Below are 27,775 nucleotides of genomic sequence, written 5' to 3'. Positions count from 1 at the left end.
GGGAGAGGGAGAGGCAGACTCCCCGATGAGCAGGGAGCTTGACCCCAGGACCCCGGGATCATGACCTGAGCCTAAGGCAGTCACTCAACCAACTGAGCCACCCAGGCGCCCCTGAGAGATTTGTTTGGATGTGTTAAGTCTGAGATACTTTATGAGACATCCACAGGAAGATGTCAAACAGACCATAATGTATATAAGTCAGGTGTTCAGGAAGGAGGTCTAGGCTAGATGCCTAAATTAGTGGATCTCCCAAATATTTACAATAATTAAGGCTACGAGACAAGATGAAGTCACTTAGGGAGAGCATATTGCCTACAAAAGCAAGGGGGGCAGAGTCATACCCAAGGATACTCTAATATTTGGGAATCGGCTAAAGGTGGAAGAGTAGCTAGAAATGTAGGAGAAAACCAAGTGAGAGTAAGAAACCGTGGAATGCTTTGGGCAGTCACAGGAGAGGGTGATTGCCGGCAGGGAAGAGACTGCTGGTTTGGCAAGACTCTTATTCCCGGGTGATCTGGGGAAGAGCAGTTTCAGAGACATGGGAGTGGCAGAAACCAAACTGAATTAAGTTAAATATGGTCTGGGACATGAGGAAGTAGGACTGAACAAAGGCAGAAAATTGGCTTTGCCAAGGACCACAGCAATGGAGTCACGCCTTGGTCAGGATATGGAGTCCAAATTCACAATATGTTGACAACATCGTACATGAAACCACCTAGATGGCCACCAGTAAGAGAACAGCTGAACAGTGCTACATTTATTCCACGGAATGCCATGCATCAGTTAAAAAGTCGTTATTAAAACAGATATCCAGGGCGCCTGGGTGGCTTGGTTGGTTACGCAACTGCCTTCGGCTCAGGTCATGATCCCGGGGTTCTGGGATCGAGTCCCACACTGGGCTCCCCCTGCTCTGTGGGGAACCTGCTTCTCCCTCTCCCTCTGCCTGCCACTCCCCCTGCTTGTGCTCTATCAAATAAAATCTTTTAAAAAATGATATCCATTATATATTCATAGAAATTTTAAAAAGCATCAGAGCAATACTTGAGAAAAAGTAAAGCAAGGGACGGTATCGGTGTCAATACCCTGACTGTAATATTTTACTATCATTTTACATGTTACCTTTGGGGGAAACCCTTAAAAGTACATCTGATTTCTCTGTATTATTTCTCAAAACTGCGTGGGAATCCAGTTACCTCAAAAGTTAAAAATTGAATTAAAAAAATATTTCCAGTATGCACATCATTGGGCTTTTTTCCCCACAGGAAGCATTTATACCTCTCAGCATTAAAACCTCATTTTTCATTTTGTAAACAAAACCAAGCAAGGAGGGGGAGGGGCTGGCTTCCCTTGGGCAAGGGGAGTTTCAGCTTTCAAGGTCTCCGGGTCCGTGCCCGCCTCCGCCCCGCCCCCCCTCGCCTCTAGAAATCTGGGAGGACTAGTATTTCCAACAAGAAAGGCCACTCTAGCCCACCTCGGAGGCCCAAGTCTTGGTAGCCCAGAAAGTCAACGCCTCTCGTTCTCCGAGCAGGAGCGAGCTGGGGAATGCTCGGCCCTCTTCCGCTCAGCGAGGGCAAATCTCTCTCGCCCACCCGCCTCGGCTCCCTCAGACAGTCAGGGCCTCGCACAGCCTCTCCTGGGGATGCACCTGTGACTCGCGTTACTCCAAAGACCTGGAAGCCCGGTGAGCAGAGCTGCGGCCGCGTTTTCCGGCCGGGATGAGTCACTTCCGGTCACAGACTCCCTCCCCCCGGAAGTGAGACCTGATGTAAACACCGGAGCCGGGCGTCAGGGCCCGGGAGGTCAGAAAACCGGGCCGCGGGCGGCACCGACAGCAGGGGTTGGGATCGGGAACGCAAGGCGGTCAGGTCAGTGCAGGCAGCGGGGAACTGGGGCATGATACCAGAGTTGGTTGGAGTCTGGGGGAGGGGAGGGATAGGGGTCCCTTGAACAGAGGTCTTGGTGGATGGGGGCGCGTCTCGGACAGGGAGCTTAAGTGGGTCCCGCGGTTGGAAGGAGTATGAGGGCGGTCTTGGACATGAGGAAGTGGAGCGCGGTGAAGCATTCGGGGGCAGGATTTTTGGGTGGCAGGGGTCTTTGGAATGGGGGTCCAAAAAGGGGTCTTGGAAGGTGGGGCTGTCCAAAGAATGAGTCTTTGGGGACTGAGGCGGTCCAGTGGAGGTGGTACAAAGGGGGTAAGGTAGGTTTGAGCTCTTGGAGGATGGGGAGGGGGTGTGCTTCGGCAAAGGTCTTGGGGAGATGGGGGTTTGAAGGGAGTATGGTGCTCTAGGACAGGAATCTGAGAGGGTCAGGAGTCTTGGTGGGATTGAGTTCCAGGGAGGGGTTTTGGGAGGTGGAGGTGTGTCCTGGGCAAGTCTTGATGGGGAAGGGGTGTCCTGGGGCAGGGTGTTTGGGGGAGAGGATAGAGAATCTGGAGGAGGAATGTAAAGGGGATGGGATTCCTGGGAGTAGGTTCAAGCCAGTCTATGTTGGAGTCAGAGACAGAAAAGCACATGGAAGGGGATGTCCCAGGGGTGGGCGATTTGGAGAGAGAGGGGAATCTGATGTAGGGTCTTTAGGGCATAAGAGGGTCTGGGGGAACATCCAGGCTGGCCCTGGTTGGGCAGAAGTTAGCATGGCATGAGGGGAGGGGTCCTCTGGAGCTAGGCGTGGGATCCCCAAGGGGTTTGGAGAAGCCTGGGAGGAGGGAAGGTGTGAGAAGGCTCTGAGATGGTGGAATAAGTTGGGAGCCTCAGAATGCTCATGAGGAGGGAAAGTCCTGTGGGTGGTGGACCAACCATGGCAGGTCTCAGGGCCAGGGTTAGGGAGGTGTGGGGTCCTAGCCCCTTTCCCTGTTTATTGACAGGTGGAGTTGGATGCTAGGTCCAGGTGTGAAGATGAGAAGCGAGTGGGGGGGGGGGGGGGGGTTCCGGGCCATGTGCGGCCTTAGGGCCAGGATTGGCTGGGGGTGGGGAACAGATGTCACTAGGGTCCCCTCTACCCCATTACTTCCTGACATGCAGTGAGGGCCAGGGAGTAAGAAGGAGATGGGGAGTCCAACCAAGTCAGGGTAGGCCTGGAGCTGGGGTCAACCAAGTGTGGGAAGATGGAGAAGTTCCTGGCCATGCTCTTTGGGATCTTGGGAGCTTAGAGTGGAGACCCCAGAACTATCCCTCTTTTTTGTTGTCTTTGTAGTCCTGCTGGGGGCAGTAGGTAGCAGAGGAGGAGGAAGAAAAAACCAGTTGGGGACAGGAGTTCTAGGACTTGGAGGGCAAACCCCAGACTCTTCCCAACTCTACCCCTATTTGTGTCCAGGGAAGCAATCCTGGACCATGACTCAGCAGCCACTTCGAGGAGTGACCAGTCTGCGTTTCAACCAAGACCAAAGTGAGAGAGGCTTGCACCCTTGTGGATGGGAGGGAGGGAGGGAAAGAATGGCCAGAGGTGGGTGCTAAGCCCCTAGCTTCCAACTGGGCATCGTTTGAGGCAGCCCGAATTTCCCGTATCCCCCAGGCTGCTTCTGCTGCGCCATGGAGACTGGTGTGCGCATCTACAACGTGGAGCCGTTGATGGAGAAGGGGCATCTGGGTGAGCCGTTGGCGGGGGAGGGGCAGTGGGCAGAAGGGACGGGCTGGGCATTGGCTCCCACCCCTACTGACACCCTGGTCCTTGTCCAGACCATGAGCAGGTGGGCAGCATGGGCCTGGTGGAAATGCTGCACCGCTCCAATCTGCTGGCCCTGGTGGGTGGTGGTAGCAGCCCCAAGTTCTCAGAGATCTCGGGTAAGTGCCCTCATCCCATCCCGCCCTCGGCCCGGAGTCCCCAGAATCCTGGCTTCCTCCAGGCACCCCACGGCACTGGCCGGTGAAGATGGTAGAGCCCCTCAGAGTCACACAGTGAGGCCTCCAGCTTGGAAGGCATGGATCTTACTGCTTGAGAAGCTGGGCGTTTTGCCTTCGCGTAACACTTACTGAGTTCCTCCTCTGTGCCTTGTCCTTACCGATGGAGCGCTTGCTGTGAGCCGCTACTGTTCTAAGCACTCTGCACATACTAACTCATTTAATCCTCATGGTGACACTACGTGGCAGGAAGTATTGCTATCCCCATTTTTACAGATGAAGAAACTGAGGTCCAGAGAGGTTAAGGGACTTTTCCAAATTCACACAACCAACGGGTTATGCAATCTCGGAGTCATCTCCCGCAGTGTCCTCTTGCTTTGGGCCTAGGAGCCATCTTGTTCTGAGGCTGTTTGTTGATCCCCCTGGGACATGGCAAGAGAGGCCCTAGGCGAGTCACAGAGGTCTAGGACTCAGAAGCCTCCTAGGGGTACGGACCGGGGGGAGCCTGGAGGCAGAGGTAGTTCCCAACGGGAAGTTACAGGCCTGGGTATGAGTCCCTGTCTGGTTGCTGATGGGCAGTGAAGTCCTCGGCCCAACACTCAACCCCCTCGAGCCTCGGTTTCTTCATCTGTAACTGAGTATAACAGTCTGAGAAACCTATTCTCTCAGGCATCACACCCACAAGTGCTCGTGCCGGATGAAGCTCACGTTGGTGTTAGCAAAAGGTTAAGCAAGTGGGTTGAGGTCCCATGGGGAGTAGGGGTGGGTCTTGTGTCACCAGGGCTGCCCCTCACCCTAAACCTTGGCCCCGACAATGCACCCACCTGCCCAGCAGTGCTGATCTGGGACGATGCCCGGGAGGGCAAGGACTCCAAGGACAAGCTGGTGCTGGAGTTCACCTTCACCAAGCCAGTGCTGGCTGTGCGCATGCGCCATGACAAGTGAGCCTGAGGAGGACGGGGGTGGGGGAGGTAGGAGGTCCCCACAGCAGGCAAGAGGGTTAGTCCTGGACTGGCATCCTGCCCTCCCCTCATGGACATCCTGCGTTGTGTGATGCACACAGAATTGTGATCGTGCTGAGGAACCGCATCTACGTGTACTCCTTCCCCGACAATCCCCGAAAGCTGTTCGAGTTTGACACTCGGGACAACCCCAAGGGTGAGAGGACCCAGATATGCAGGTGTGAGGGCAGGAGGCAGTGGACGGGGCAGAGGGGCAGAAGTGAGGGGAGGCAAGGGGTGCCCGGAGAAGCTGGGCAAGGGGCTGGCAGACAGTCCTTGTGCAGAGAGGCTCCTATTCCCAGCCTGTCCACCTTTCTGTGCCTTAGCCAGTTTTCTCTCCCCACCCCTGGGTGCCCCCAGAGAGCAGGGCAGAAACAGCCAGTAAGGACACGGGTGGCTGTGCCAGGGATCCTTGGGCCCTCCTGGGGCTGCCACAGCTGCGTCGGGAGGTGGAGAACCTGCCTCGCTGCTGGGGGGGCGCAACGGACGGCAAGCCCCCTGAGGGTTCCGTGGGGGCCATGCATCACAGAAGGTCAAAGTCGGGCCCTTACCCAGCTTCCGTCCTTGGGAGGCCCTGCCCGTCCCACTGCCTGGCCCCTGCCTCCCCTTCACCAGCTTCCTCCCTCCCCCAGCACTGTGTCCTCACACCCTAGGGCTTTGTGACCTCTGCCCCAGCCTGGAGAAACAGCTGCTGGTGTTCCCGGGACACAAGTGTGGGAGCCTGCAGCTTGTGGTGAGCCGTCCCGTGGGCCGGGGTGGGCGGGCGGGCTGCCTTTGCGGGCCCTTGGCCTCTGCCTGCCCAAACTGCCCCTTCAACCGCAGGACCTGGCGAGCACCAAGCCTGGCACCTCATCCGCCCCATTCACCATCAACGCCCATCAGAGCGACGTGGCCTGTGTGTCCCTGAACCAGCCGGGCACGGTGGTGGCCTCCGCCTCCCAGAAAGGCACCCTGATTCGCCTTTTTGACACACAGTCCAAGGAGAAACTGGTGGAATTGCGCCGGGGCACTGACCCTGCCACCCTGTACTGGTGAGCGGAGGAGGGCATGTGCGGTGGGCTGGCGACCCCCTGCCACCTGGCCTGTGGGCGTCATTGCCGGTGTGTCTTCCAGCATCAACTTCAGCCATGACTCCTCGTTCCTCTGCGCTTCCAGTGATAAGGGCACGGTCCATATCTTCGCTCTAAAGGACACCCGTCTCAACCGCCGCTCCGCGTGAGTACCCCTGCCCGGCCCGGCCCTGCCCCCACCCCTGCCCGTGTCCCCCACCTGGGCTCAGCCAGTGCTGCCTGCAGGCTGGCTCGCGTGGGCAAGGTGGGGCCTATGATTGGGCAGTACGTGGACTCTCAGTGGAGCCTGGCGAGCTTCACCGTGCCTGCCGAGTCAGCCTGCATCTGCGCCTTCGGTCGCAATACGTCCAAGAACGTCAACTCCGTCATTGGTGAGTGGGCGTAGCTCTTGCCTGGGGGTGCTGCGTGGGAAAGTCCGCAGTTTGGACCTGCCGGAACTGTAGGGCCTGGGAAGCCTGAGAGAGAGAGTGGGCGCTCAACTCCATCGCCGGAGGGAAGGCCTGGGGACAAAGGCCTAGACGTAGACCCTCGGCCATGGGACACCGGCGAGGAGAGGCTTGGAGTGGGTGGCTTCGGCAGCTCTTAACCTTTTACCTGCCCTCCCCCTTCTTGCAGCCATCTGTGTAGATGGGACCTTCCACAAATACGTCTTCACTCCTGATGGAAACTGCAACAGAGAGGCTTTCGATGTGTACCTTGATATCTGTGATGACGATGACTTTTAAGGACACTGCGGGCTGTGCGAGGGACCTACAGCGGTGGACGGCAAAGCCTTGCGGGGGTCAGGAGTGCGGTGGGAGCTACCAGGCAGCGAGCGTTAATGGGGCCGGTGCCCACCCGGCCCGCAGCAGCGCAGTGCCGCAGCAGCTCACTTGTCCCTAAACACTTCTTGGTGACTGTGTGCCTGCAGGGCCAGGCCAAGGACCCAGGGAGGGAGGAGACCCCCGGGACTCCCAGCCTGAAGACTGCTAGCGACCTAGAGGGAGTGCCCTAATTCAGCCTGTGGGGATTAAAAAACCTTCCCAGAAAGAGACCTCTCTAATGTGGTGAATATGAATAAAAGGCCCTTGATAGTGTTTCTGGAGCTGGAGCTGGACCTGGGGGGGCAGGGGTGGGGCCCGGAGGAGATGCCGCTGAAAAGGCCCTGCGGGAGTTTCCAAGTAGGTGTGGCCCTCTTGGACCCTGACTTGGAAGGAAGTGGGATCCTGCCCGAGTCCTTCTGACAGTCCCTATCTGTATGTCCCAGAATGTGTGTGTGCGCGTGTCCTAGAATGTCCGACCACTGTGTACTTGAGCCATCAGCACGGCTCAGAACAGCCCCTTGGGCGCCCCCACCTGGGGATGGGTGGGAGTGCCTCGCCCGGCGGCGGCGACTTGATTTCCCGGCAGCCCCTGCTGCCTTACAGTTCCGGCGTGTTGCTGGCATTTCCGGTCACGTGCATTGCTACTGCGTAGTCCGCCTGGGTGGTTGAGAGAGCAGCCGTTGGACCTAGACTCCATTTCCCGGTGTCCTTCGCGGTGGCGCGGGGTGCAACGGGGGTTGTAGTCCGGCCGCTCTTGGGGCTGGTACAGCTACAACGACCGGCAGGATGTCGGAGGTGCGGCTGCCACCGCTACGCGCCCTGGATGACTTCGTTCTGGGGTCGGCGCGTCTGGCGGCTCCGGATCCGTGCGACCCGCAGCGATGGTGCCATCGCGTCATCAACAACCTCCTCTACTACCAAACCAACTACCTTCTGTGCTTCGGCTTCAGTCTCGCTCTGGCTGGGTGAGGGAGGGAAGGAGACGCCGGTTGGCCAGGGACGCCTGCGGGGCAGGGAGGGTGGACCCGTGGGGTTTTGAGGAACGGGAGGGGGATGCAAGGCTGCAAGGGGGCGAGTTCATTAGAGATGGAAAATCTCCGGGGCATGGGAGGGGAGACTTGAAGGAAGTCGAACACGGTTATAAGGAGTGCCTTGGGTGGGATATGGCCTGAGGATGGAGAATGTGGGGCTGGAGGGGAAGATGGGTAAGGAAGTGGACCTGAAGATAAGGAGGGCCTGAAAGTGAAAGTGGGGGTGCAGGGGGGAGGACGTGAGTGATGGGGCCCGATTAAGGCGGCCTTGGAGGACTTCGGGCAGAGACAGGGACAGGGATGTGGTGAAGTTGAAGGGTTGGGAGGGTGGGCTCGCGGAGGCTCTGGGCGTGGAGGGGAGCCTGGCTGTGATTGGAACGTTCCAGCAGCAAGTACCTCTTGGGGAACTTGAACCAAGAGGGAGGACCCAGAGGTGGAAGGCTTGAGACCAGAGAAGGATGGAGAACCTGGAGGGACTTGGGCAGGGCTGGAAGTTAAGAGTGGTACTGAAAACGTGGAAGGGGTTCTAGCAATGATGGAGGGAGAGATCTATAGGGAGTGGGGACCTGGATGGGGGACTTGAAGGGGAGGAAGCCTGGAAGGGGTCTTGTAAAGACTCTGGGCCCACGGAGAGGGAAATGTCTGGAGACAGAAGGCCTGGAAGGAATCTACAGGGTTGGGCTCAAAGGGTGGATTTGGGGGCGGGGTCGGTGGGGTCTAGGGGGGGTTGGAGAGGGGTTAGAGAGGGGCCCCGCGGGGGGTCGGGCTGGAAGAAAAGAGCTGGCAAGGGCTGGGAGCCTGGAGGCTTAGGCCCAGCGGCATGAGAGGGCCTGAAACGGGAGAGCTAAGGAAGATGGGACTGTAGGATCGACGAAAAGGAAATGAGGGCCCCCAGGGCTCCTGGGAGTCGGGAGCCCTGGAGGGTGGACCCGTGGGGAGAGAGGACTGGCAGGAGTTTTTTGCCGCGCTGGGGGGCCCTGAGAGGGGGGAGCCAGGGCTCTTGGAGCCCGGGACTGGGTGGACGGGGAGGCTTGGAGGCTGGGCAGCCCTCTCGCCGTCGGCCGGGCTAGCTCAGTTCCGTTGTCCTCGCAGGTACGTGCGCCCGCTGCACACCCTCCTAAGCGCGCTGGTGGTGACGGTGGCCCTTGGCGCGCTGGTGTGGGCGGCTGAGACTCAAGCAGCCGTGCGCCGCTGCCGCCGCAGTCACCCCGCCGCCTGCCTGGCCGCAGTGCTCGCCGTCGGCCTGCTGGTCCTCTGGGCCGTGGGCGGCGCTTGCACCTTCCTGCTGAGCGTCGCCGGGCCCGTGCTTCGTGAGTACCCGCTGCCCGGCCATAGCCCGAGCAACGGCCGGCGCCTGCGCACAGCGGCAGGCCGGCCCTGCCCTACGAGGGGGCTGGGACGCGTCGCCTTCCCCGCGCGCCTTCCCCCGCGTTGCCTCCCCTCTTCTGGGAACGCCCCTCTTACTAGCGCCCTTTCAGGCCGCACTCCTGGCGCTCAGTGTCTTCCGCCGGCCACGTCCCTGTTACCTTGCGCCCTCCCTGCCCCGCCCCTGTCGCAAGGCTCCTTACTCGGCCACGCTTTCCGATCGCAGGCATCCTGACCACTGACCACTCTGCCGGCCTGCCCGTGCTCCAGTTCCCCTCTGTGGGCCCCCATTGGCTAAAAGCTGAGGTCTCAGCCCACTGACCCCACTCCTCTCGGCACTGCCCACAGTGATTCTGGTGCACGCCTCGCTGCGCCTGCGAAACCTCAAGAACAAGATCGAGAACAAGATTGAGAGTATTGGTCTCAAGCGGACGCCAATGGGGCTGCTACTGGAAGCGCTGGGACAAGAGCAGGAGGCTGGATCCTAGGGGTCTGGGATCTGTACCCAAGACCTGGAGAATGCCACCCCCACCCTGGCCCCGTATACCGGGACCCAGAGCCCTTTCCCAGCCCTTGAAGTAGAGGGCCCCGTCCAGTTCAAAAACCAGAGGACATCTGCGACCCTCCCCACCCCAGGTCCAAAATTGGGATATCCCTCCTACCCAGCCCCCTGTTACCTAGGGGACCACTCTTCCCCAGCCCTGAACTTGGGGCTTGGAGCCCAGGGCATCTGTGGCCAACCTCAAACTCTGGACCCAGAGATACTCCCCCACCCCCAATCTGGGACCCACCCATCTCCCATGCTCAGCCCCAAAGCTGGGATCTGGGACCAAGGCATTCTCTTGAACCTGGGGCTAATAAGGCTTTTCCAGACCCTACCCCAGCTTTGAAACCAAGTCAGGGCATTGCCAAATCTTGAACCCGGGTCCCAATGTTCCCAGCCCCCATCAGGACAGAGGATTCAGGCATCCTGGCCCTGTTGAACGCGTGGTTCCGGGTGACCCACTTGCCTCTCTCCAGCTCTGCTTAGGGATTCTGCCCCCTCTCCAAAGTTCCACAGTGATGAGGACCAAGGGGTGGGATGGGGTGGGGGTAGCCCTGACCCGGAATGGGGCATGTGTAATCAGTGTTACTGCAACAATAAAGGCTGTTGCATCGCTCAAGCCAACGTGGGCTTTGGGGTCAGGTCCGTGCATTTCAGTGGCCAGAAGTGGCCTTCTGCTTTTCAGTTCTGCTGGACTCTCTCTGCCTAGGTCGCTGTCAAGTACGTGGACTGAAGGGCGGGGGGAGCTCTCGGTCCCGTCCTCGAAGCAGGGGGTTCCCCTGGAGCAGCACGAACACGAGGCCATAAAGCGCGGCGTTGGCCATCACTTGCATCACCGAGGGCTCCCGTTCGGGGCCGGGAGGGATCTGAGCGCAGACAGCGGAACTTTCGCCCCGCATGCCAGCAAGTAAAGCCCAAGCGGATGCCATTATCACACGCTGTTTCCAGTGTGTGTTTTCTATAATCTGGCATCATGAAAATCTATTACCTGGTCCTAACTGCAGGTGTGGGCCCCCAAGGCCAGGCAGACAAGAGGAGTGACACGTGGGTTCGGTTTACACATTTATTGTAGAAATCCCCTTCCAGTGTGGGTAGTGTCTTGGGCCCAGATCCATTGGTAGAAAAAGAAAAGTTTAACACCAGGTAAAGGAGGTAGGGGGACCCCCACCTCCAGAAAGTCACAGAAAGGTATCATAGAAAACACAGCTTGTGTAGATTTGTTTTAAAAAGTGGTGGGTGGAAAGCAAGCCAAGGAAGACGTGACGCAGCTTTTGGCCAGCGGTCACCTGAGGATTTTACTGGCATCGAGCGGATGCCAGGCTTCACCACCACAGCATCCCAGGACGTGACACACCCAGCCGCTCTGCCCCCGCCCCCCCCCCCCCCCCCCGCACGGCCGGCTGCCTGACGGGGCTAGATAGCGCGGGGGCTGGGCCATCTCATCCTGCGGGTACAGGCAGCGGGCACAGACAGGCGGACAAGGACTGGGGCTCCCTCGGGCGCCCCTGGGGGTAGGAAAATGAACCGAAGCCCCCTACCCAGACTTCAGTCCTTCCAAATGTGGGCAGAGAGCCCACCTCCTCAAGAACTGGCCTGGTGGGGGGTGGCGGGGGGTCCTGTTCACACCAGAGTCTCCTGGCTGCCCCAAAAAGGGCCCTGAGACCCTATATGGTCCGTTTATTTTAGGCGGTGGGGTTTCCTGAATGGAACAGGCTGGGCATGGGGACAGGAATGAACCCAACCAGGACGAGATCACAGTTTCCCTTTTATAAAACGTCTAGTGTTGGGGGAAGACAGTGAAGACCTAAATCACAAGTGTAAACAGAAATGGAGAAAGGGGCCTGGAGTCCCTGTTACACCATCGGCCCCTCTTAAGCTGGCTGAGGGCCCCAGTTCCCAGCACAGTGTGAGAGGGGAAGCAGGGTGTCAGACACCTTTGTGGGTCCACGAGGAGCCAGGGGCCTTGGAAGATCAGGTCGGCACCCCCCAGGACTGACAGCAACCACACCCCAGGGTTCAGCGAGGTCAGCTGTGCGCTCCCCCAGACTAAAGTCGTGCCCAGGCCAACAAGGGGTATATCACAAGGGGTCAGACCAGCGTCCCCGGGGTCTGGGGGTCAGAACTGGAGGGCTGCTCCCCCTCTAGCGTCAGGTCACTTAAACGAGCGCTCAGCTCCGGGGGGTACAGGAAGTCCGCGTAGTATCTTTAGGAGGGGGAGCAGGAATCCGGACAGGGCGGCAAGACAGAGAAGAGAGGAAAAGACGGACAAGACACAGAAAGAGAGGAAAAGAGGCTCGTTAAAGAGGCGGAGGCAGGCACAGGACAGCACCTTTAGGCTTGCAAGCATGGGGGCACGGCCAAAGAAAGAAGAGAAAGGCGAGGGCCCCGGGAGGCCCTTCCTCCCAGCACCCTGCTTTCAAGGCTCATTTTCAGCTGACATGCACTGTTTTGTTCAAATATTGGAATTCTTCTACAGCTTGGTAGACAACTGCCGCCGCTGCCAGGGCCCAAGACACCCCTCCACCGAGACCCCATGGACTCATGCAGGTCAGGCAGGGCCCAGGACCCCAGGCCGAGGCGGCGGCTAGTTCTCTCGCGGTCTGAGTCTTTAGCTACCGTGACTGGCTTGCCATCTGCCTCAAGAGACCCCTACCCGTCAGTAAAAGCCCCCCCCATACCTGCCGGAGACAGGGGGTGCCGTGAAACTCCTCGAGTGTGGGAGCGGCGCCTGGCTGGGGGCCCCGTACAGGGCCTGGCCCACCTCATAGCAGCGGGCCTGGAGGAAGGGCGGGTGCTGCGGGCCCACGTGGGGGACCACAGGCCGCCGCTGCGGCCCGGCGGCCAGTCCCGAGTTGCGGATGTACCAGTCCCGCAGCCCCTCCAGGGCAAGGTTCTTGTGGCCGACGCGCTCCCCGGCCGGGGGCATCCGGGTGGGCGGGGGCATCCACAGCAGAGGGCTCGGGTGCACGTCCGGCCCCTCAGCGGCCTCCAGGGGCAGGCCGCACGGCTTGGTGCGGGTGGCACGGGCGTGGGGGTCCTTGCTGCGGAGGAGGGGGCTGCTGCCGTCAGCTGCATACCCGGGTGGTGGGCCTGGGAGCACGGTGAGGAGCCCATCCCGGCGGGAGAGGGCTCCTGGGACCTCAGCTGCAGGCAGCAGCTCCCCCCAGCCTGGCCCGCCGCCGCCGCCGCCGCCGCGGGGCAGGCCCCGGTCCAGGGAATAGTCCAAGAGGAAGTCCCCGCACACGGGCGGGAGCCGGGGGGCCCCACGGGAGGCAGGGGCAGCTGAGCTAGGCCGGGCAGCCCGGGGAGGGTCTGGGGGGCCAGCTGTGCGGGAGGAGAAGGCAGGGGTTGGTTGGGGGCGCTCGTACAGCACCTCGCTGCTCTTGCAGACCGGGGGGCCAGCGGCAGGGGGAGCCAGAGGCGCAGGCGGGGAGCCAGCTCCCCCACCGGCCGCCCGGTCCACGAGCAGGGCCTCAGAGCTGTTGCTGCGACGGGTGCGGGCTGCGAAGAGGGAGGCACGGTCGGAGGCAGGCTCTGCCCGGGGGAAGCCCATCTGGGAGTCCTGGCTGCCGGACCACTGGCGAGAATGCAGGCCTTCGGGTCTGGGGACGCAGAGGTGGGGGTGACGGGAGTGGCCGGGCGCCCGCCAGACCCCACCTCTTCCTGAGCTCTCACTTGCGCATCTCCGGAAGGGCCCCAGGGTTAGAGACCTGGTGTATCAAGGGGTTAGGTGGGGCACACGGACAAGGCAGTGGAGGTTCTGTCCCACGCTGGGGGCAGAGGGACGGAAGACGAAAGGGGGGGTGGTTGTTAGTGCCAAAGGAGATGTAAGCGTGTGCAGGGCTGGAGAGGAAGGACTGACAGAGGAGGGCCGGCAGAGGGCTCTTCCCAACGCCTGGGGCCCCCTGCCCTGCGGGGGTGTGTCTCACAGCTCCCCGCCCCCTCCACAGTGGGGTCCTAATCCCTGGGCCTGGAATCCAACTTCCTGAACTCTCTGTCCTCCCCTCCTCGCCCCCTGTGTGTCTGAACCACCCCGAACTATCAGCCACCGTTCACAGGATTTGAGTGCCAGAAGGACAGGGACTTTGTTCTGCTCACAGCCTGGGAAAAGCAGGCGCTTAGCAAGTATTTGTTCAAGAAGTAGGAGGGTGCAGCGGTTCAAAGCACAGACTCTAGAAGCAAACCAGCCTGGGTTCAAACACCAGGTCTTCGGTCTACTACCAAGTCACTTAACCGCTCTGTGCCTCAGGCTCCTCATCCATAAAATGGGAATAACGACAGCACCTACCTGGCGGGGATCTTAGGACAATTACAGAGATCTATACCGTGCAGAACACGGCTTCCCAGCAGATGTTAGGCGCTCAGTACATGTTAACCAGAACTCACTATGCCCACAGCGTCCTTCAGAGGCAGATATTACGCCCATCTCACAGACGAGGAGCCAAGATTCAGAGAAAGGAAGTGACTTGTGCCAAATATACTTTTCAAAGCGCAGCCTCTCACATCCCAACCCTTTGCTAATAATGCTCTTCTAGTCAGAACTAACAGTTCTTCTTCCAGTCCTCAAACCCACCCTCAGAGTCCCCTTACTTGCAAAGCTGGGGGCCAGCGCCCCGGGTGAGGACAGGGGTGGCAGGCACGCTTCGCCCCTCAAAACTGGAGGCACTCCTGGGCAGCGAGCGCGTCGGGCTAGGCAGAGATGGGCAGGCCCAGGTTAGAGACCATACCCACCAGCAGGCCCTCCTACCCGCTCAGGCTTAGGATCCCCCTCCCGGCTGGGGGGTGGGGAAGGGGCTCAGCCTCACCTGGTGGGGCTGGCCACAGAGTTCCGCCGGCTCTTCAGATCCCCGTAAAGATCTGACGGGGGTGGTTTCCATGGGGTTCGCCGTTCAGGGCTGCCCCCAGATACGGCCCGCAGCTGGTCCCAGGCCTTGGGTGGTGAGGGGCGCTCGGCCAGAGGGAAGCAGCCACGTGGCTCCTCTGGGAGGAAGGCGGAAAGTGGGGGAAAAGCCAATGAGGGGGGGCCAGATGGGCTGCGGGCAGGGCTGTGGGCAGGGACGGGGGGCGGGGCAGGCAGCGGCAGAGGGCGGGGCAGGAGCTAAGGCTCGAGGCTGGAACTGGGGATCATGAGCTGGGCAGCGAGAAGCAAGAAAGATGGGGGTCCCATGCGAGGACGGGGCCTGGCTCAGGAGGGGTTACAGAGGGAGTGGCGGGGCTGAGCATCAAAGGATGGGCGGGTTTGGGGGACAGGAGTCCTCACCATTATCATGGCTGGCCCCAGACTCCGAGAGGGAGCTGCTCTCCGAGTGCAGAACTACGTCCTCTACAGGCGAGAAGGGGGAGACCCGGGCCTTTCAAGGCAAGGCCTGGGTGCCGTCCCCTTCCGCCCCCCGACGGTCTCCTCCCCGGCCCGTTCCTTCCCAAGAACCCACCTTTACCTGAATCCAAGACCACCCGCGGCTTGGCTCCTCGTTTTCCTGGGGCCACCTGGTCAAGTTCCCAGGGGCCCCACCCTTGCCACAGAGCCAGTTTGTCACGACCGCCCTTACGGTCAGGGCCCTCCAGTCCCGCCTGGCTCCCACTCGGCCGGGCCGTCTCCCCGCCCCGCCCCCGCCCCTCGGCCCCCGCCCCCGCTCCCCCTTCGCCCGGGCCGCGGCGGGGCGGGCGGCTCACCTTGGCTGAGCTGAGCGAGGCGCGTGCCCAGGCACATTCCCTGGGCGGCGACGACGGCCCCCGCGGCCAGGGCCAGCGGCTGTGGCGGGGGGAGCCCCGGGAGGCCGAGGCGGGCCCGGAGGTCCCCCAGCTGTTCTTCCAGCTCGTGCAGCCTCCGCAGCGCATCTGCCTGCACCTGGCGCCGGCGCCGGCGCTGCTCGCCGCTCAGCTCGGGGGCCAAGGCCAGGCGGCGGGCGGCGGCCGCGATCTGCTGCTGCACGGACACCTCGCGCTCCAGGGCCTCGAGAGCCAGCTCCTGCGGGGCGCGCCCGACGGGGCAGGACGGGACCACATGTGCGAGCCGGCCGGGCACAGGGACCCGGGGGCGGGGCCTGGCCTGGGGCGGAGCTCATTTCTTCCGCAGGTGGGGCCTGCCTCGGGTAGGGACTAGACACATCCCTCTGCCTGAGGGTGAGAGGCTTAGGACGCGGCCCAGCACCCTCCCCCAGAGCCGGATCCCACCTCCCTCCAGCCGCTTCCTTGTCACCTTCGCCTCTCCCTGCCCTGGCCGCAACCCCAGCGCCGCCTCTGTACCTGTCCCTCCCCCACCTTGCTCCGCAAGCCCCTCTGTTCACCTCAGCAGGGCACAAGGAGCGGTGTGCTGGGTTGGGGTGCGATGCAGGGTAGGCTCGGGCTGCAGGGGGCCGCCGGCGGACCAGCTGGGGCCGTTCCCCAGGCTCCAGCGGGCACTCGGGGGGCAGCTGGCCGGTCAGCTCCTGGTGGGGGCCGGGGGCAGAGACTACCGAGGGTTAGCTGGAGGAATGGCGCAAAGCAGGAATGACGGCGGAAGCTCCGCAAGTCCTACTAGCAGCTCAGTAACGCCCAGCACCCCACGCCTGCCGCTTCTCCTCCTCCCTCCCAGGTCGCCCCCCCACCCCCCGACAGGTGGCCCAAATCCCTGGGGCCGTGGGTGTGGGAGGTCAGGAGACCTGCTTTGGAACCTGGAATTTCTTATTTCTCGTAAAGGCGACGCGGTCTATACGCTGCGTATCCTGTCACCCTCCCCTCAGGGCCCCGGGCCGCATGCTGTGAACTGCGTTAGCGTTCCTGGCCAACTGTGTAGACGTTCACACCAAGAGGGGTAAGTCAAAATCGTAACTCACCCCTTGTCAGTTCAGGTCAGGTTTTACTGCCAGATTTTGGAAATAACTATTGTTTTGGAGGGTTTGGGGATTTCAAATTGCTGATAGGGAATAGGGGGCCTGCCCTGCCAGATTTTCCTGACTCTAAGACGTCAAAGTTGAGCTTTGAAGAGCTAGAGGGTGACAGGGAATCTACAGCTCAGACAGGTGGCTCAGCACTCGCCACCATCACCTGCCTGCCTAGGGGCCCTGGCTCCTCACCCCCCGCCCACCAGACACTTAGGACCAGGCCCTCACCGCCTCCTGGAGACACACTTTGCGGAGCTCCTGAAGTTTCAGGCTCAGGGCCTCCTGCAGGGCTCGCTGCCGGTCGAGCAGTCCCCGCAAACGCTCTGACTTCACCTGGGGGGCAGCCTCTCCGAACAGGGCAGCTAGACACGGAGGGAGCAAAGTTCCGAGCAAAGATCAGCCAGGGCGTCCTGGCGCAGCGTGGGGCCAAGGACCAACCCTTTCCAAGTAGGCAGGTGGTGACTCAGAGCAGGGGAAGAGGCAGAGCGGGGAACCAGCCACCCACCTGAGGCACTGAAGGTGGGAGAGCTGATCAGCTGACCTTTGACTTCCATCCTGGTGCCGTCGAGAGGCGGTGGCTGATCGCTGGACAGGGCCTGGCAGGGACGCACAGGAGCCATTAAGGAAGCACGTCCTGCGTCCCCCCAACCCCTGCCCCGACCCAACGTCCCGCAGCCTAGCTGGGAGTAAGGGGTCCCCTGACCCCGCCCTCCTGATTGGCCTGCCCTCTCAGCCTCTGTGGCAGTGTCTGGCCCCACTGGGGCCTGGTACCTCGGCTCCCTTCCCATTGAGTGGAAGCACAGCACGTGGGGAGCTGGCCGGACTTACGACGCCTCCTCAGAGGCCCATGGGCCGCAGTCAGGAGTCTTACCTAGGGAGGGAGAATTAACGGTATAGATTGAACCAACTCTAACAACGGGGGGGCCCTGATGAAGCACCTGGGTCTTGGAACAGTCACCTTCCATGCCACATTGAATCTTCCAACCACCCTTTGACGGCAGTTCTGTGATTATTGCCCCCATTTCCGAGATGAGGACAGTAAGGCACAGAAGGCCTGACCCTCCCCCGTGGAGCTGTTCCAACCTCACCAATTCCTCATAAGCTCCTGGCCCGGCAGGCCTCAGGGCCTTTGCCCAGGCTGCGGCTGCTGTCTGGAGTGCTCTTTGCCATGCCTCACCTCTCCGGCCCCTGGTTCTCACTTACATGCTGGGGCTTACGTGTCACTTCCAGCGGTGGGCCCCCACCCGGGTCCCCTCACAACTGCTGTCCAGCAAGAGACTGTGCTTCCCTTGCACATTCTCGAGGACAAGAAACATACCTGTCCTGTTTTCACGGGATCTCTGGCACTCAGAACACTTCTGAGCGAGCAGTGAGCGCTCAATGAATGGCTGTCGCATAAGTGAGAGAGCCAGGCTAGGGATCTAGCCCAGATCTGTGGGTCTCTACCTGTCCTGACTCCGTCCTGCGGCCCCGGTGCCATAGGGAGAGTGTTCACTCGGCTCCAGGACCCCTCCAGCCCCTCTGCCCACCCCAGTCGGTCCCCGGTCCCGTCCCAGGCAGAGGGGAGTCACCCCCGCTGGGACGGTGAGCAGCAAAGTCCACAGCTGCAGATAACAAGCCTCCTGCCTCCTACTTCCTTCTCTGTCCCCAGACACCCTGGCTGACCACAGAGCCTGCCTTGGCTGGCTGCCAGCCCTGCCCTCGTCCCCTCCTCTGGAGTTTGCTCCTTCCCTCCCACATCCTGCTCGGTCCCCAGCTGGGGAGCCAGGTGACATCACCTCCCACCACCTGGCCTGACCTGGGGCGGGCAGCAGGCAACTGGGAGGGCCTCATGAGGCCACAGAGGCCCCTGCCCCTCCTAATCCCCAGCTTGCCGTGGTGGCCAGGTGTGGAGGAGACCCAGACGGCCAAGGAGGTGTGGGTTCAAGCCCCTTCCCCATCCATCCGTTGCGGGATGCTGCCAAGCTGCTAATGTGGTGTCACCAGTCCTGCTACCGGCTCCCAGAAAACAGGGGTTCCCTGTCCTCAACCTCAGTGGCAGGGGTCAGTCCCCAAAGCCTTTTTGCACACCCAGGCAGCAACACGTGCCCTGCAGATGCCCACCCTCCAAGGCCTGACATTGCCCAGCACAGAAGGGTTTCCTTGAGGTCCCAGCTCAGCCTCTTGGGCCCCGAAGCTCTGGAGCTCCTTCTTCTCCAGCCCCCGGTTAAGCTTGAGGAACTCTCCCAGGGCTCCACCCCAACAGGAACTTCAACACCTCACCGATGGGCCCATTCACCAGAATTGGTCCCACATCCCACGCTGGGCTGCCTTGAGCCTTCCTTCCCTGGGAGCTCACGGCATCCTGGAAGTCAACACGGGGTCTAGACAGGAACCCCGACTCCACCCTGTCAGCCTGACCTCGGGGACATAGCTAGGGCGTGAGTCATGGGGTCACCAGGTAGGCTAGACACAGGGTCAATGCCCCACACCCTCACACCCAGCTCCCAAACCCCTGCCTCCGCTTGCCTGCCCTCTGCACCTTCGCCTTAGGGTCCAGAACTGCCCCATCCCCACCTGGAGATGGAGAGAAGGGGGATCCCAGCAGTCCCCTTCCCTAACTACCTCCCCCAGCCCCTGAGTCCTGTCGCCTGATGGGCCGCAGCAGGAGAGCTACAGAGGGGACCCCCCCACACACCCAGAGGCAGGGCAGCAGGTTTTTCAGGTCTGCCCTTCTGACAGCACAACCGAGAAAGAAATTCCTGGCTGTAATGACTGTTTACAACCGAGACGCCTCACCTGGGTGGCGCCCTACCACCCTCAGTGGGACCCCGCATTCCCTGATCTTGCCGCTATTGGGGCAAATACAAACTCCCAGCGCCCGGGACTGCCCCCCACTCTGGGCAAACAGATGGAGGCAGGCTGGTGTCGGCAAGCAGTTTCTCAACAGCCAGGTCTGGGCGTTCCCCAGGGGCGAGGCCCCAGGTTGCAGGAAGGCAGAGGCTACTCCCCAGGGGGAGGAAGGGGGACAGGGAGGAAGGGGGGACCGTGGAGAAGGGGGACTCTGGCTTCTCTTCTACCCCATCCCTTCTTCTCGTTCATTTCTGGCAAGGAATCGGCTTCATGCCAGGAGAGGAAATTGGACATTTTGGGCTTCGCTCCTCTGCTCAGGCCCTCCTCCTTCGCTGCGCCCCTCGCACAGACCTGGCTTTCTCCCATGGGAAGCCGTAGTACACCCTACACCCTTCTCCCCCCACCCTGCCCCTGGGCCCCCTGTTCCCAGGTGCTCACCAATGCCAGAGAGGTGCTGTGAGGTGGCCTCAGGTACCTCAAAAAACAGCTGTCCCAGCCAGGCCCTGTTCCAGCTGGTGGTGGCAGTGAGCGGCGAGCACAGGGGCGGACGCCTAGGCCGCCTCCCACTAGGCAATAGCCCAGCCTACCTGGCCAGGGACTGGGCCGGCCCATACCTCTTAACCCTTGCCTGCCTGTCACCAGGGCTCAGGACACCCTTAGGGACAATCTCAGGGCCGGGACCCTTCAGGGTGTCCAGCATGGCCGAGAAAAGAGCCCAGACGTCCCCGCTCACCCCAGTCACCTAGTAGAGAACTAAGGAAGAAGGGCTAAGGGTTGTGGGAGTGGGGCTGCCTGCGGTCCTACCCGCGTGCCCACGAGACCCTGCCCACCCAAGGGTATTACCTGGGAGCTGGGGATGGAGTTCTGGGGACGCGTTAGGCACGCGGGTGTAAATCGAGTGTGTGTCTCCTGGCAGCAAGCATCACATGCCTGAGGCCCCTACCTTCCCTCCCAGGACAAGGCACGGATGGGAGAAGGTCTTGGGGGGACTGCCACCCTCACTGAGGTAGCAGTTTCCCAAACTGGGGACACAGGAGGTCAGCTTCTCAAAGGAAAGACCGGGGCTTCAAGACCCTACTACCTTCTGCACCTCCAGAGGAAATCATCCCAGCAAACTGACAAAACACGCATGTTTTCACCCCTCCTGGTCCCTACGAACCTGGGAGGATGGCGCAGACCCAGCTCTTCATAGCCAGCTCATAGATGTGGAAGCTGGGGCTTGGAGAGGTGAAGAGGCCTGATTCTGATCACAGAGGCCTAAGAGCAGGTGGACTCAGAACTCGGGGGGCCGGGTCCTGGGCTGGAGGCGGACAGAGGCTACTCCTGCAAGGGAGGAGGAGTGGGGAGGGGGCTCATGCTTCTTCACATCCAGGCTGGCTCTGCCCCACTCCTCCCCGTTGGGCATTTCTGGCCAGAGTCAAGGAAATTGAGGGCTCTGGCCTGCCCCGGCACATACCACACATCCTGTGCTCCATTTGGGACCATCTGTTCTGTGACCTCAGGGCCCAAGCCCAACCCGGGCCCCCGCAGCAGCCCAGGCTGTGACGTGAAAGAGCAGAGTGAGGAAAGCTCCCTCCCCACTCGGCGGGGGGGCCAAGCGTGGAGGGGAGCCCTGTATAAGCAATGCCCCACCCCATATATGTATATGCGTGCCACCAAGGCCTCCCGCCACCCTGCCCACCTCTCTTCCTGGGGGTGAGATTTCTGGCGTGGGACACAAAGGCTCTTTTCACCCGCCGCCTTCTCCCCCCTTCACTGCCTAGGGCTGGTGAAGGCAGCAGCCATAAGGTGGGTGGCTGGGTGTCAGTGGGGAGTGTCCCCTCAGCCATGGCCTCTCCCGCCTCTTGTGGGACAGCAAGAATGCTGGGAAGAGGGACACTTATGAAACCAGAGCTGAGAGGGCCGAGGGCATCTCTGGCTGGCAATGCAGACTGAGTATCAAGGCTTGGCTTTCCTCATCTGTAAAATGGGTAAACAGCGGTTATAGGGCCGACAGAGGCCACAGTCGCTTTGGAAGGCATTTCAAAGTACGAGGAAACTCACACCACGTCATTAATGACGGGCAATAACAACAATAGTAAGCCCATGCAGAGGTGGGCTGGGGCAGGAGTAAGGAGGGGAGAGCAGGGCCAAGCAGACAGGTGGGGCAGAATCACCCGCACACGTCCTCGGCCTGCAAGATGGCCAACCTCTAGGCCCCGCCCCAGCTGGGACCTGAGCCCCACGCGGCCTCCTGTAGGGGTAGCCAGCCCGGCTCTGGGATCCAACCCCACCCTGCCACCGACGGCTGCCCCGACAAGTCACTTATCCTCTCTTTGCCTCAGCGTCTTCATCTGTAAAACGGGGGTGATGACAACAGGATGTACTTCACAGGACTGTTGCGAGCATGACGTGAGTTACGACACTCACAGCGTGCCTAGCACGGTCACTGGCCCTTGGTAACTGCTGGATAGGTATTGGCTGTCATAATGACAACATTCCTCCCAATCCAAACTCAGGAATCAAGTGTGTGTGTGTATTTTTTTTTTTTTTTTTGAGACAGAGATGGTATCCTTCAGCTTCACCTGATAAATCTGAAACAGAGCTGTTTTCCAGCCAATAAACTTGTCCCAACTCTCACTATTCAAAATCAGGAACTAAATGTATTCAGATGCACTGCTGAGACAGAGTTGGTATCCTTCAGCCTCCAAACCCTCCCTACTTGCCACAGACATTGAACCCTCCCTAACTATCAAACCAGACATATTTGAAACAGAGTTGTTTTCCATAATTATCAGACCTCTCGCTACTCAACATCAAAAATGCAGGAACCAAACCTATTCAGATAAATTCTCCAAACACTCACTATCCACATACAGGAACTGAATGGATCTGGATACACCTTTGAGAAAGAACTGGTGTCCCATACTCTCTGAGCTTCCCTTACTCACCAGGCAAAATGCAGGAACCAAATATATTCACACAACACAGTCCTCTTACTATCCCAACTCCTGCCGCTGGAGCTCGGGGAAATGAATTGATTTGAATATATTTTTTAGCTGGAGCAGTTATCCCTCATTATCTGAACCCTTCCCACTCACTATGTAAAACGCAAAAGCAAAAAACCCTTCAGATAACTTGGTATCTTTCACTGCCTGAATTATCCGAGCTCTCCCTCTCAGAAGTCAGGTGCCAAAGAGACATTGGGACAACGAAGAACGCTTGTGTTGTTATTAATACGTTTGGATAGTGGCACCTGGGTGGCTCAGTCGGTTAAACATCTGACTCTGATCTCAGCTCAGGTCTTGATCTCAGGGTCATGAGTTCAAGCCCTGAGTTGGGCTCCACGCTAGGCGTGGAGCCTACTTAAAAAAAAAAAAGGTTTGGATAAATGTTTCAGATAAGAGATGGGTCTAGTGGGGCGCCTGGGCGGCTCAGTCGTTAAGCGTCTGCCTTCGGCTCAGGTCACGATCCCAGGGTCCTGGGATTGAGCCTCGCGTCGGGCTCCCTGCTCCGCGGAGAGCCCGCTTCTCCCTCTCCCACTCCCCCTGCTTGTGTTCCCTCTCTCGCTGTCTCTCTCTCTGTCAAATAAATAAATAAAATCTTAAAAAATAAATAATTAAAAAAAGAGAGATGGGTCTAGTATCTCGTTATTTGAGCTCTCATTACTATGACAAATGCAGGAACAAAACACAACTGAATAACACGTTACCTTCTCGCTATCCAAATTCTCCCTGCCTGTCCTCAGAATCAAGGAGATTCAGTGAGAGAACCCTGTATTGTTCTTGCTGTTATTGTCACTACTGGATAGGACTGATTCTAACACCCAGTGACACACACACACCCCCTCCACACACACACAAACACACCTGCCCCCCAGAGGTGGGATGGACTTAGCACCGAAATTTGTACTGCTTACAGCTGAGAGAAGGAGGATAGAACCCACCCCCCACCCCCATCCCACCCCTACCAAGCCCTGAAGCCTCTGGCCTGGAATGGACTTTTTCAGGCCAGGAAAGCAGAAATCATGCACACCCAGGATCAGGACTAGGAGATGGGGGTAACGTGACATGGAAGAGTCACACATACTCCTGAGTCCCCCACCCCTGCATGTTTGCTCACCACACCCCTCACCTCGACATGGGGCAGCCCCCAACCTAGCCAGGCTGGAAACATGATCCAGACCTCACAGACTCCCAGAGATTCACTGAATAATTTAGGGTGTTCTTTCACACTTGGGGAGGGTGGGGGATGTAGGAACAGTTCCATGCCCTCCTGGGGCAGGGAGACAAATGCAAGCTCTGCGCGAGATCACTGGGTGGAGGTGAAGAACATCACATACGAAAACCCCTTTAGCCATACAGGGCCCACAAGGCTGTTTGCTCTTGTTCGTGCTAAGAGAAGCATTTGGGATGAACTTGAGATCATGGGAACAGTGGAACCTCCAAGTTCAGGGGCAGGGTATAACAGGACCCCAGTTCTTCTGGGCTGAGAGGAAAGTGGGTGTTAGGGAAAGGGAGATCTGAACAGGGTGGAGGGGTGTGGTAAGGAGTAGAATGAGGGCCTGAGGTTGGGAGGGGATGAAGGAAGATAACAAGAAGGAGTGTAGGGGGCAAGACAGAATCAGTGTGATCATAGGATGGAGGCCAGGACACCAGCCAGGGGATGGGATAGAGTGAGGTTCCGGACAAGGGTCAGAGAAAAGTAGGGCGCAGCAAGGAACAAAAGAGCAGGGCAGGGTCAGTATAGAACAGTAGTCAGAAGACATGATGAGGGACAGGCCAAGACGGTGGTCAAGGAAGGGGAGAGGGAAAAGGGCAGGTTCAGGATGGAGGTAAGGAACAGGAAAAGACTGGGACAGAATAAGGATATGAATGAGGACAGTGATGGGACAAGAGAAGACGGGAAAACAGCACAGGGCTGGGGGCAGGGACAGGGCAGGAAACAGAGGGATGGTCTAAAGGGGGTGGGCCAGGATGGAGATGGGGAGTCAGGAGGGGACCAGGAGGACAGCACAGGATGGGGAGAAAGTTTAGAAATCAGAGGTCAGGAATCAGGACAGACCTGGATCAGACTGCAGTCAGGGGGACAGGACATGACTGGAAGGGGTTCAGGGGCTGGACAAGAGTTTAGGGAACAGACAGGTCAAGCATCAGGCCAGAAACTGGGATGATCAGGACAAGGCAGGATGAGCCTCAGAGATGGAACAGGGTCAGGCCAAGGATCCTGAGAACAGAACTGGGTGGGGTTTGGGGTCAGGGCTGGGTTTAAGGGAACAAAACAGGGATTGAGGATCCCGCTAGGCCAGAATATGGTTAGGTCGGGGGTCAGATCGGAGGTCCTGGGGCCAAGACTGACCAGAGCTCGGGGTTAAAAAAAGATGTAGTCAGGTCAGGTGGGGGTCGGGAGCGAGACCACAGGGTCAGAGGTCGCGGGTGCGCGCGCAGGTACATCCCCTGTTGGCGTTTCCGGGCCCTCACCCCGCCCTGTCTCCTCCCTTCTTCTCCCGGCGGGCGTTACTCACCGAGGGTCCTCGTCCCGCGACGTAGGCGGGGTCGCTGCGGGCCAGGAGGGGTGGTGGGTGCGCCCCTCCCTCGCCGCCCCCCGCTCGTCCCCGGCCTCGCGCCTACTCCCCTTCCGCGCCCTGCCCGTGGGCCGCGTTCGGCCGCGCGACTGTTAGCTGTGGGGGCCAGACGGGGCGGGGGGCGCGGGGAGGGTGGGAGAGGCGCGCCGGCTCGGCCGCGGCCGGTGGACCCCGGCCCCCCCACCCTCACCTCGGGTCCGTCCGCTCCCGGCGGCACCGACACAGCCGCCGCTGAGCGCGAGCCTGGGGGGAGGTGGGGGGGACGGGGGGCGGGGCGCAAGACCACAGCAGCGGCGGAGACCTAGTGCGCAGGCGCCGGTTTGGATCTTCGATTTTCCTGCCCTCGGAGCGCCGGGAGCTAACCAGCTGGGAGCGCGTGCGCACACGCTTTCTCGAGGGCGGCGGAGCTCTCGCCTACCGAGGCCACGCCCCCTCAGCGATCAGGCTGGCGCCCCTCACCCCGAGTCACCCTCCAACGGACCCCCAAGCAGTACCCCAAACTGCCTTCTATCAGGGACCACCACACCTCTGAACTCTAAACTTCTGTCTCCAAAGCACCCTCCATCATCCCCCAACTACATTCCCAAACTATTGTCCATTGATCCCAAGCAATACCCCCAATCCACCCTCCGTGGGCTCCCAAACTGTAGCAGTAAACTACCTTCACTACCCCCGAACTCGTTCCCCTAAACCATCTGCAATCAGCCCCGAAACCATCAATCTCCAAAGAACACTTCCAAGTCACTCTCCCATCTACCCCAGTATGCACCGAAAACACCCCCATGGACCACAAATCGCTCTCCATGTACCCTCCTAACCATACTCTGCAGCCCAAAACTATGCCTCCAAAGCACTCTTCAATAACCACTATACCCAACCTTGTCTTTTTTTTTTTTTTAAGATTTTATTTATTTATTTGACAGAGAGAGACACAGCAAGAGAGGGAACACAAGCAGGGGGAGTGGGAGAGGGAGAGGGAGAGGGAGAAGCAGGCTCCCCGCTGAGCAGAGAGCCCGACGCAGGACTGGATCCCAGGGCCCTGGGATCTTGACCCGAGCAGAAGGCAGATGCTTAAGGACTGAGCCACCCAGGCGCCCCTATACCCAACCTTGTCTTAAATTACATGCAACTATACCCACAAAACATCTTCCAATTTTTTCCATACCACCCAAACCACCCCCCAAAAACTCCCAACTGCACCCTAAACTGCCCTATAATAGTCCCCAATGTTATCTGTAAGCATTCCCCATTTACATTCCCAGTCTCCCAACTACACCTACAAACCTACCCTCCAGTGACCCACCAAACCCCTTCAGTCTTCCCTTTGATGGTTCCAACAGTACCCAAGCACTTTCCAATGGCTCCTAATTATACCCTCAAACTGTCTTTTTTTAAAAAGATTTTATTTAGGGCGCCTGGGTGGCTCCGTCCTTAAGCATCTGCCTTCGGCTCAGGTCAGGATCCCAGGGTCCTGGGATCGAGCCCCACATCGGGCTCCTTGCTCCGCGGGAAGCCTGCTTCTCCCTCTCCCACTCCCGCTGCTTGTGTTCCCTCTCTCGCGGTCTCTCTCTCTGTCAAAAAAAAATATTTTATTTATTTGAGAGAGAGAGAGAACACAAGCAGGGGGAGAGGCAGAGGGAGAGAGAAGCTGGCTCCCCGCTGAGCCGCCCCCCCCCCCCCCCCCGCCAAAGCAGGGCTCTATCCCCGGACCCGGCCGAGATCACGACCTGAGCCGAAGGCAGATGCTTAACCGACTGAGCCACCCAGGCACCCCTCAAACTGCCTCTGATAACCTCCAAGCATCATCCCTCCAACAATCACCAAATCTACCCCAAGCCATCTTCATTAGCTTCCTGTGGGGGCTGTGATGAATTTCCACAAACTTGGTGGCTTATTACATAAGAAATGTATTGTCTCACAGTTCTGGGGGGCCAGAAGACCACAATCAAGGCGCCAGCAGGGCCATACTCCCTCCAGAGGCTCTAGGGGAGAATGTTTGTCACCTCTTCCTACACTGGCGACTGTCAGCATTCCTTGGCTTGTAGCCACATCACTACAGTCTCTGGTCACAATTGCCCATCCTGTCTGTGAAACCTGCCTCTGCTTCCCTCTTATAAGGACATTTGTTATTACAATTAGGGTCCCCGTGATAATGCAGGATAATCTCCCCATCTCAAAATCCTTACCTGAATCACAACAGCAAACTGCAAAGTCCTTTTTCTTTTTCTTTTTCTTTTTGCCATCTAAGGTACACTCACGTGTTCCAGGAATTAGGATGTGCATATCTTTTGGGGGGCATCACTCACCCTACAACAGTATACCATTTGGCCCCCAAAGATACACATCTACCCCACATGCAAAATACATGTACCTCATCCCAATACCCCCAAAAAGTTTTATCCATTACAGCATCAACTCAACTTCAAAATCTCACATTAGTATCATCAGCTCAAAGGTTCCAAATTTCATCATCTAAGTCAGGTATAAGTGAGACTCTGGGTATGATCCAACCTGAGGCAAAATTCCTCTCCATCGCCCAACCTGTGAAACTCGAAAACAAATTATCTGTTCCCAAAACACAGTGGTGGGACAGACATAAGATAGGAGTTATAGGCATTCCTATTCCAAAAGGGAAAAAATGGAAGGAAAAAAGGTGTCACTGGTCCCAAGTAATTTTGAAATCCAGCAGAACATGTTCCATTAGGTTTCAAGGGCTGGGAATAATCCATGGTGGCTTGAGGCTCCACCTCTGGGCCCACAGCTCTGCCCTCAGAATCATTAATCCTTTCTTTTGAAGGGTAACGCATGTTTGCTGCTGAGTAGTTTTAGCCCTGTGTCCTTCCAGTAGAATGTTGGGAGTCCAACAT

At 59.1% G+C, this 27,775-nt stretch overlaps 3 protein-coding genes across 19 annotated transcripts; 2 read left to right on the top strand and 1 right to left on the bottom strand.

Moving 5' to 3' along the window:
* The first annotated feature begins 1,503 nt into the window (after positions 1-1,503).
* On the top strand, positions 1,504-6,983 carry WDR45 (WD repeat domain 45). 6 transcript variants are annotated; one of them, XM_035004523.1, is made up of 11 exons: positions 1,504-1,681; positions 3,313-3,384; positions 3,511-3,585; positions 3,675-3,779; positions 4,669-4,777; positions 4,900-4,994; positions 5,491-5,570; positions 5,660-5,868; positions 5,951-6,052; positions 6,133-6,278; positions 6,523-6,983. In XM_035004523.1, the coding sequence occupies exons 1-11, from the start codon at positions 1,543-1,545 to the stop codon at positions 6,630-6,632; spliced, it is 1,242 nt and encodes a 413-aa protein (XP_034860414.1). In that variant the 5' UTR covers positions 1,504-1,542; the 3' UTR covers positions 6,633-6,983. The 6 variants fall into 6 exon arrangements, with proteins under 6 accessions (XP_034860414.1, XP_034860432.1, XP_034860442.1 ...); XM_035004532.1 differs by having other exon boundaries at positions 1,507-1,681; positions 4,672-4,777; XM_035004558.1 differs by lacking the exon at positions 1,504-1,681 and adding an exon at positions 1,752-1,865.
* A 114-nt stretch (positions 6,984-7,097) lies between these two features.
* On the top strand, positions 7,098-10,274 carry PRAF2 (PRA1 domain family member 2). 2 transcript variants are annotated; one of them, XM_035004589.1, is made up of 3 exons: positions 7,098-7,675; positions 8,834-9,051; positions 9,333-9,447. In XM_035004589.1, the coding sequence occupies exons 1-3, from the start codon at positions 7,497-7,499 to the stop codon at positions 9,425-9,427; spliced, it is 492 nt and encodes a 163-aa protein (XP_034860480.1). In that variant the 5' UTR covers positions 7,098-7,496; the 3' UTR covers positions 9,428-9,447. The 2 variants fall into 2 exon arrangements, with proteins under 2 accessions (XP_034860480.1, XP_034860472.1); XM_035004581.1 differs by lacking the exon at positions 9,333-9,447 and adding an exon at positions 9,455-10,274 and having other exon boundaries at positions 7,299-7,675.
* A 425-nt stretch (positions 10,275-10,699) lies between these two features.
* CCDC120 (coiled-coil domain containing 120) lies at positions 10,700-25,135 on the bottom strand. 11 transcript variants are annotated; one of them, XM_035004464.1, is made up of 13 exons: positions 24,849-25,135; positions 20,802-20,884; positions 20,505-20,668; positions 17,285-17,384; positions 17,019-17,109; positions 16,742-16,875; positions 15,938-16,078; positions 15,324-15,618; positions 14,911-14,973; positions 14,456-14,630; positions 14,241-14,339; positions 12,329-13,252; positions 10,700-11,853 (listed from the first exon to the last, which is right to left on the bottom strand). In XM_035004464.1, the coding sequence occupies exons 5-13, from the start codon at positions 17,065-17,067 to the stop codon at positions 11,739-11,741; spliced, it is 1,995 nt and encodes a 664-aa protein (XP_034860355.1). In that variant the 5' UTR covers positions 17,068-17,109; positions 17,285-17,384; positions 20,505-20,668; positions 20,802-20,884; positions 24,849-25,135; the 3' UTR covers positions 10,700-11,738. The 11 variants fall into 11 exon arrangements, with proteins under 11 accessions (XP_034860355.1, XP_034860333.1, XP_034860339.1 ...); XM_035004442.1 differs by having other exon boundaries at positions 20,505-21,790; XM_035004448.1 differs by having other exon boundaries at positions 20,505-21,787.
* Positions 25,136-27,775: the final 2,640 nt, after the last annotated feature.

This window comes from Mirounga leonina, unplaced genomic scaffold (genome assembly GCF_011800145.1).
Source record: "Mirounga leonina isolate KUSES-001 unplaced genomic scaffold, KU_Mleo_1.0 Mir_101609, whole genome shotgun sequence".
NCBI lineage: Eukaryota > Metazoa > Chordata > Mammalia > Carnivora > Phocidae > Mirounga > Mirounga leonina.
This window is presented reverse-complemented; position numbering and strand designations above follow the sequence as displayed.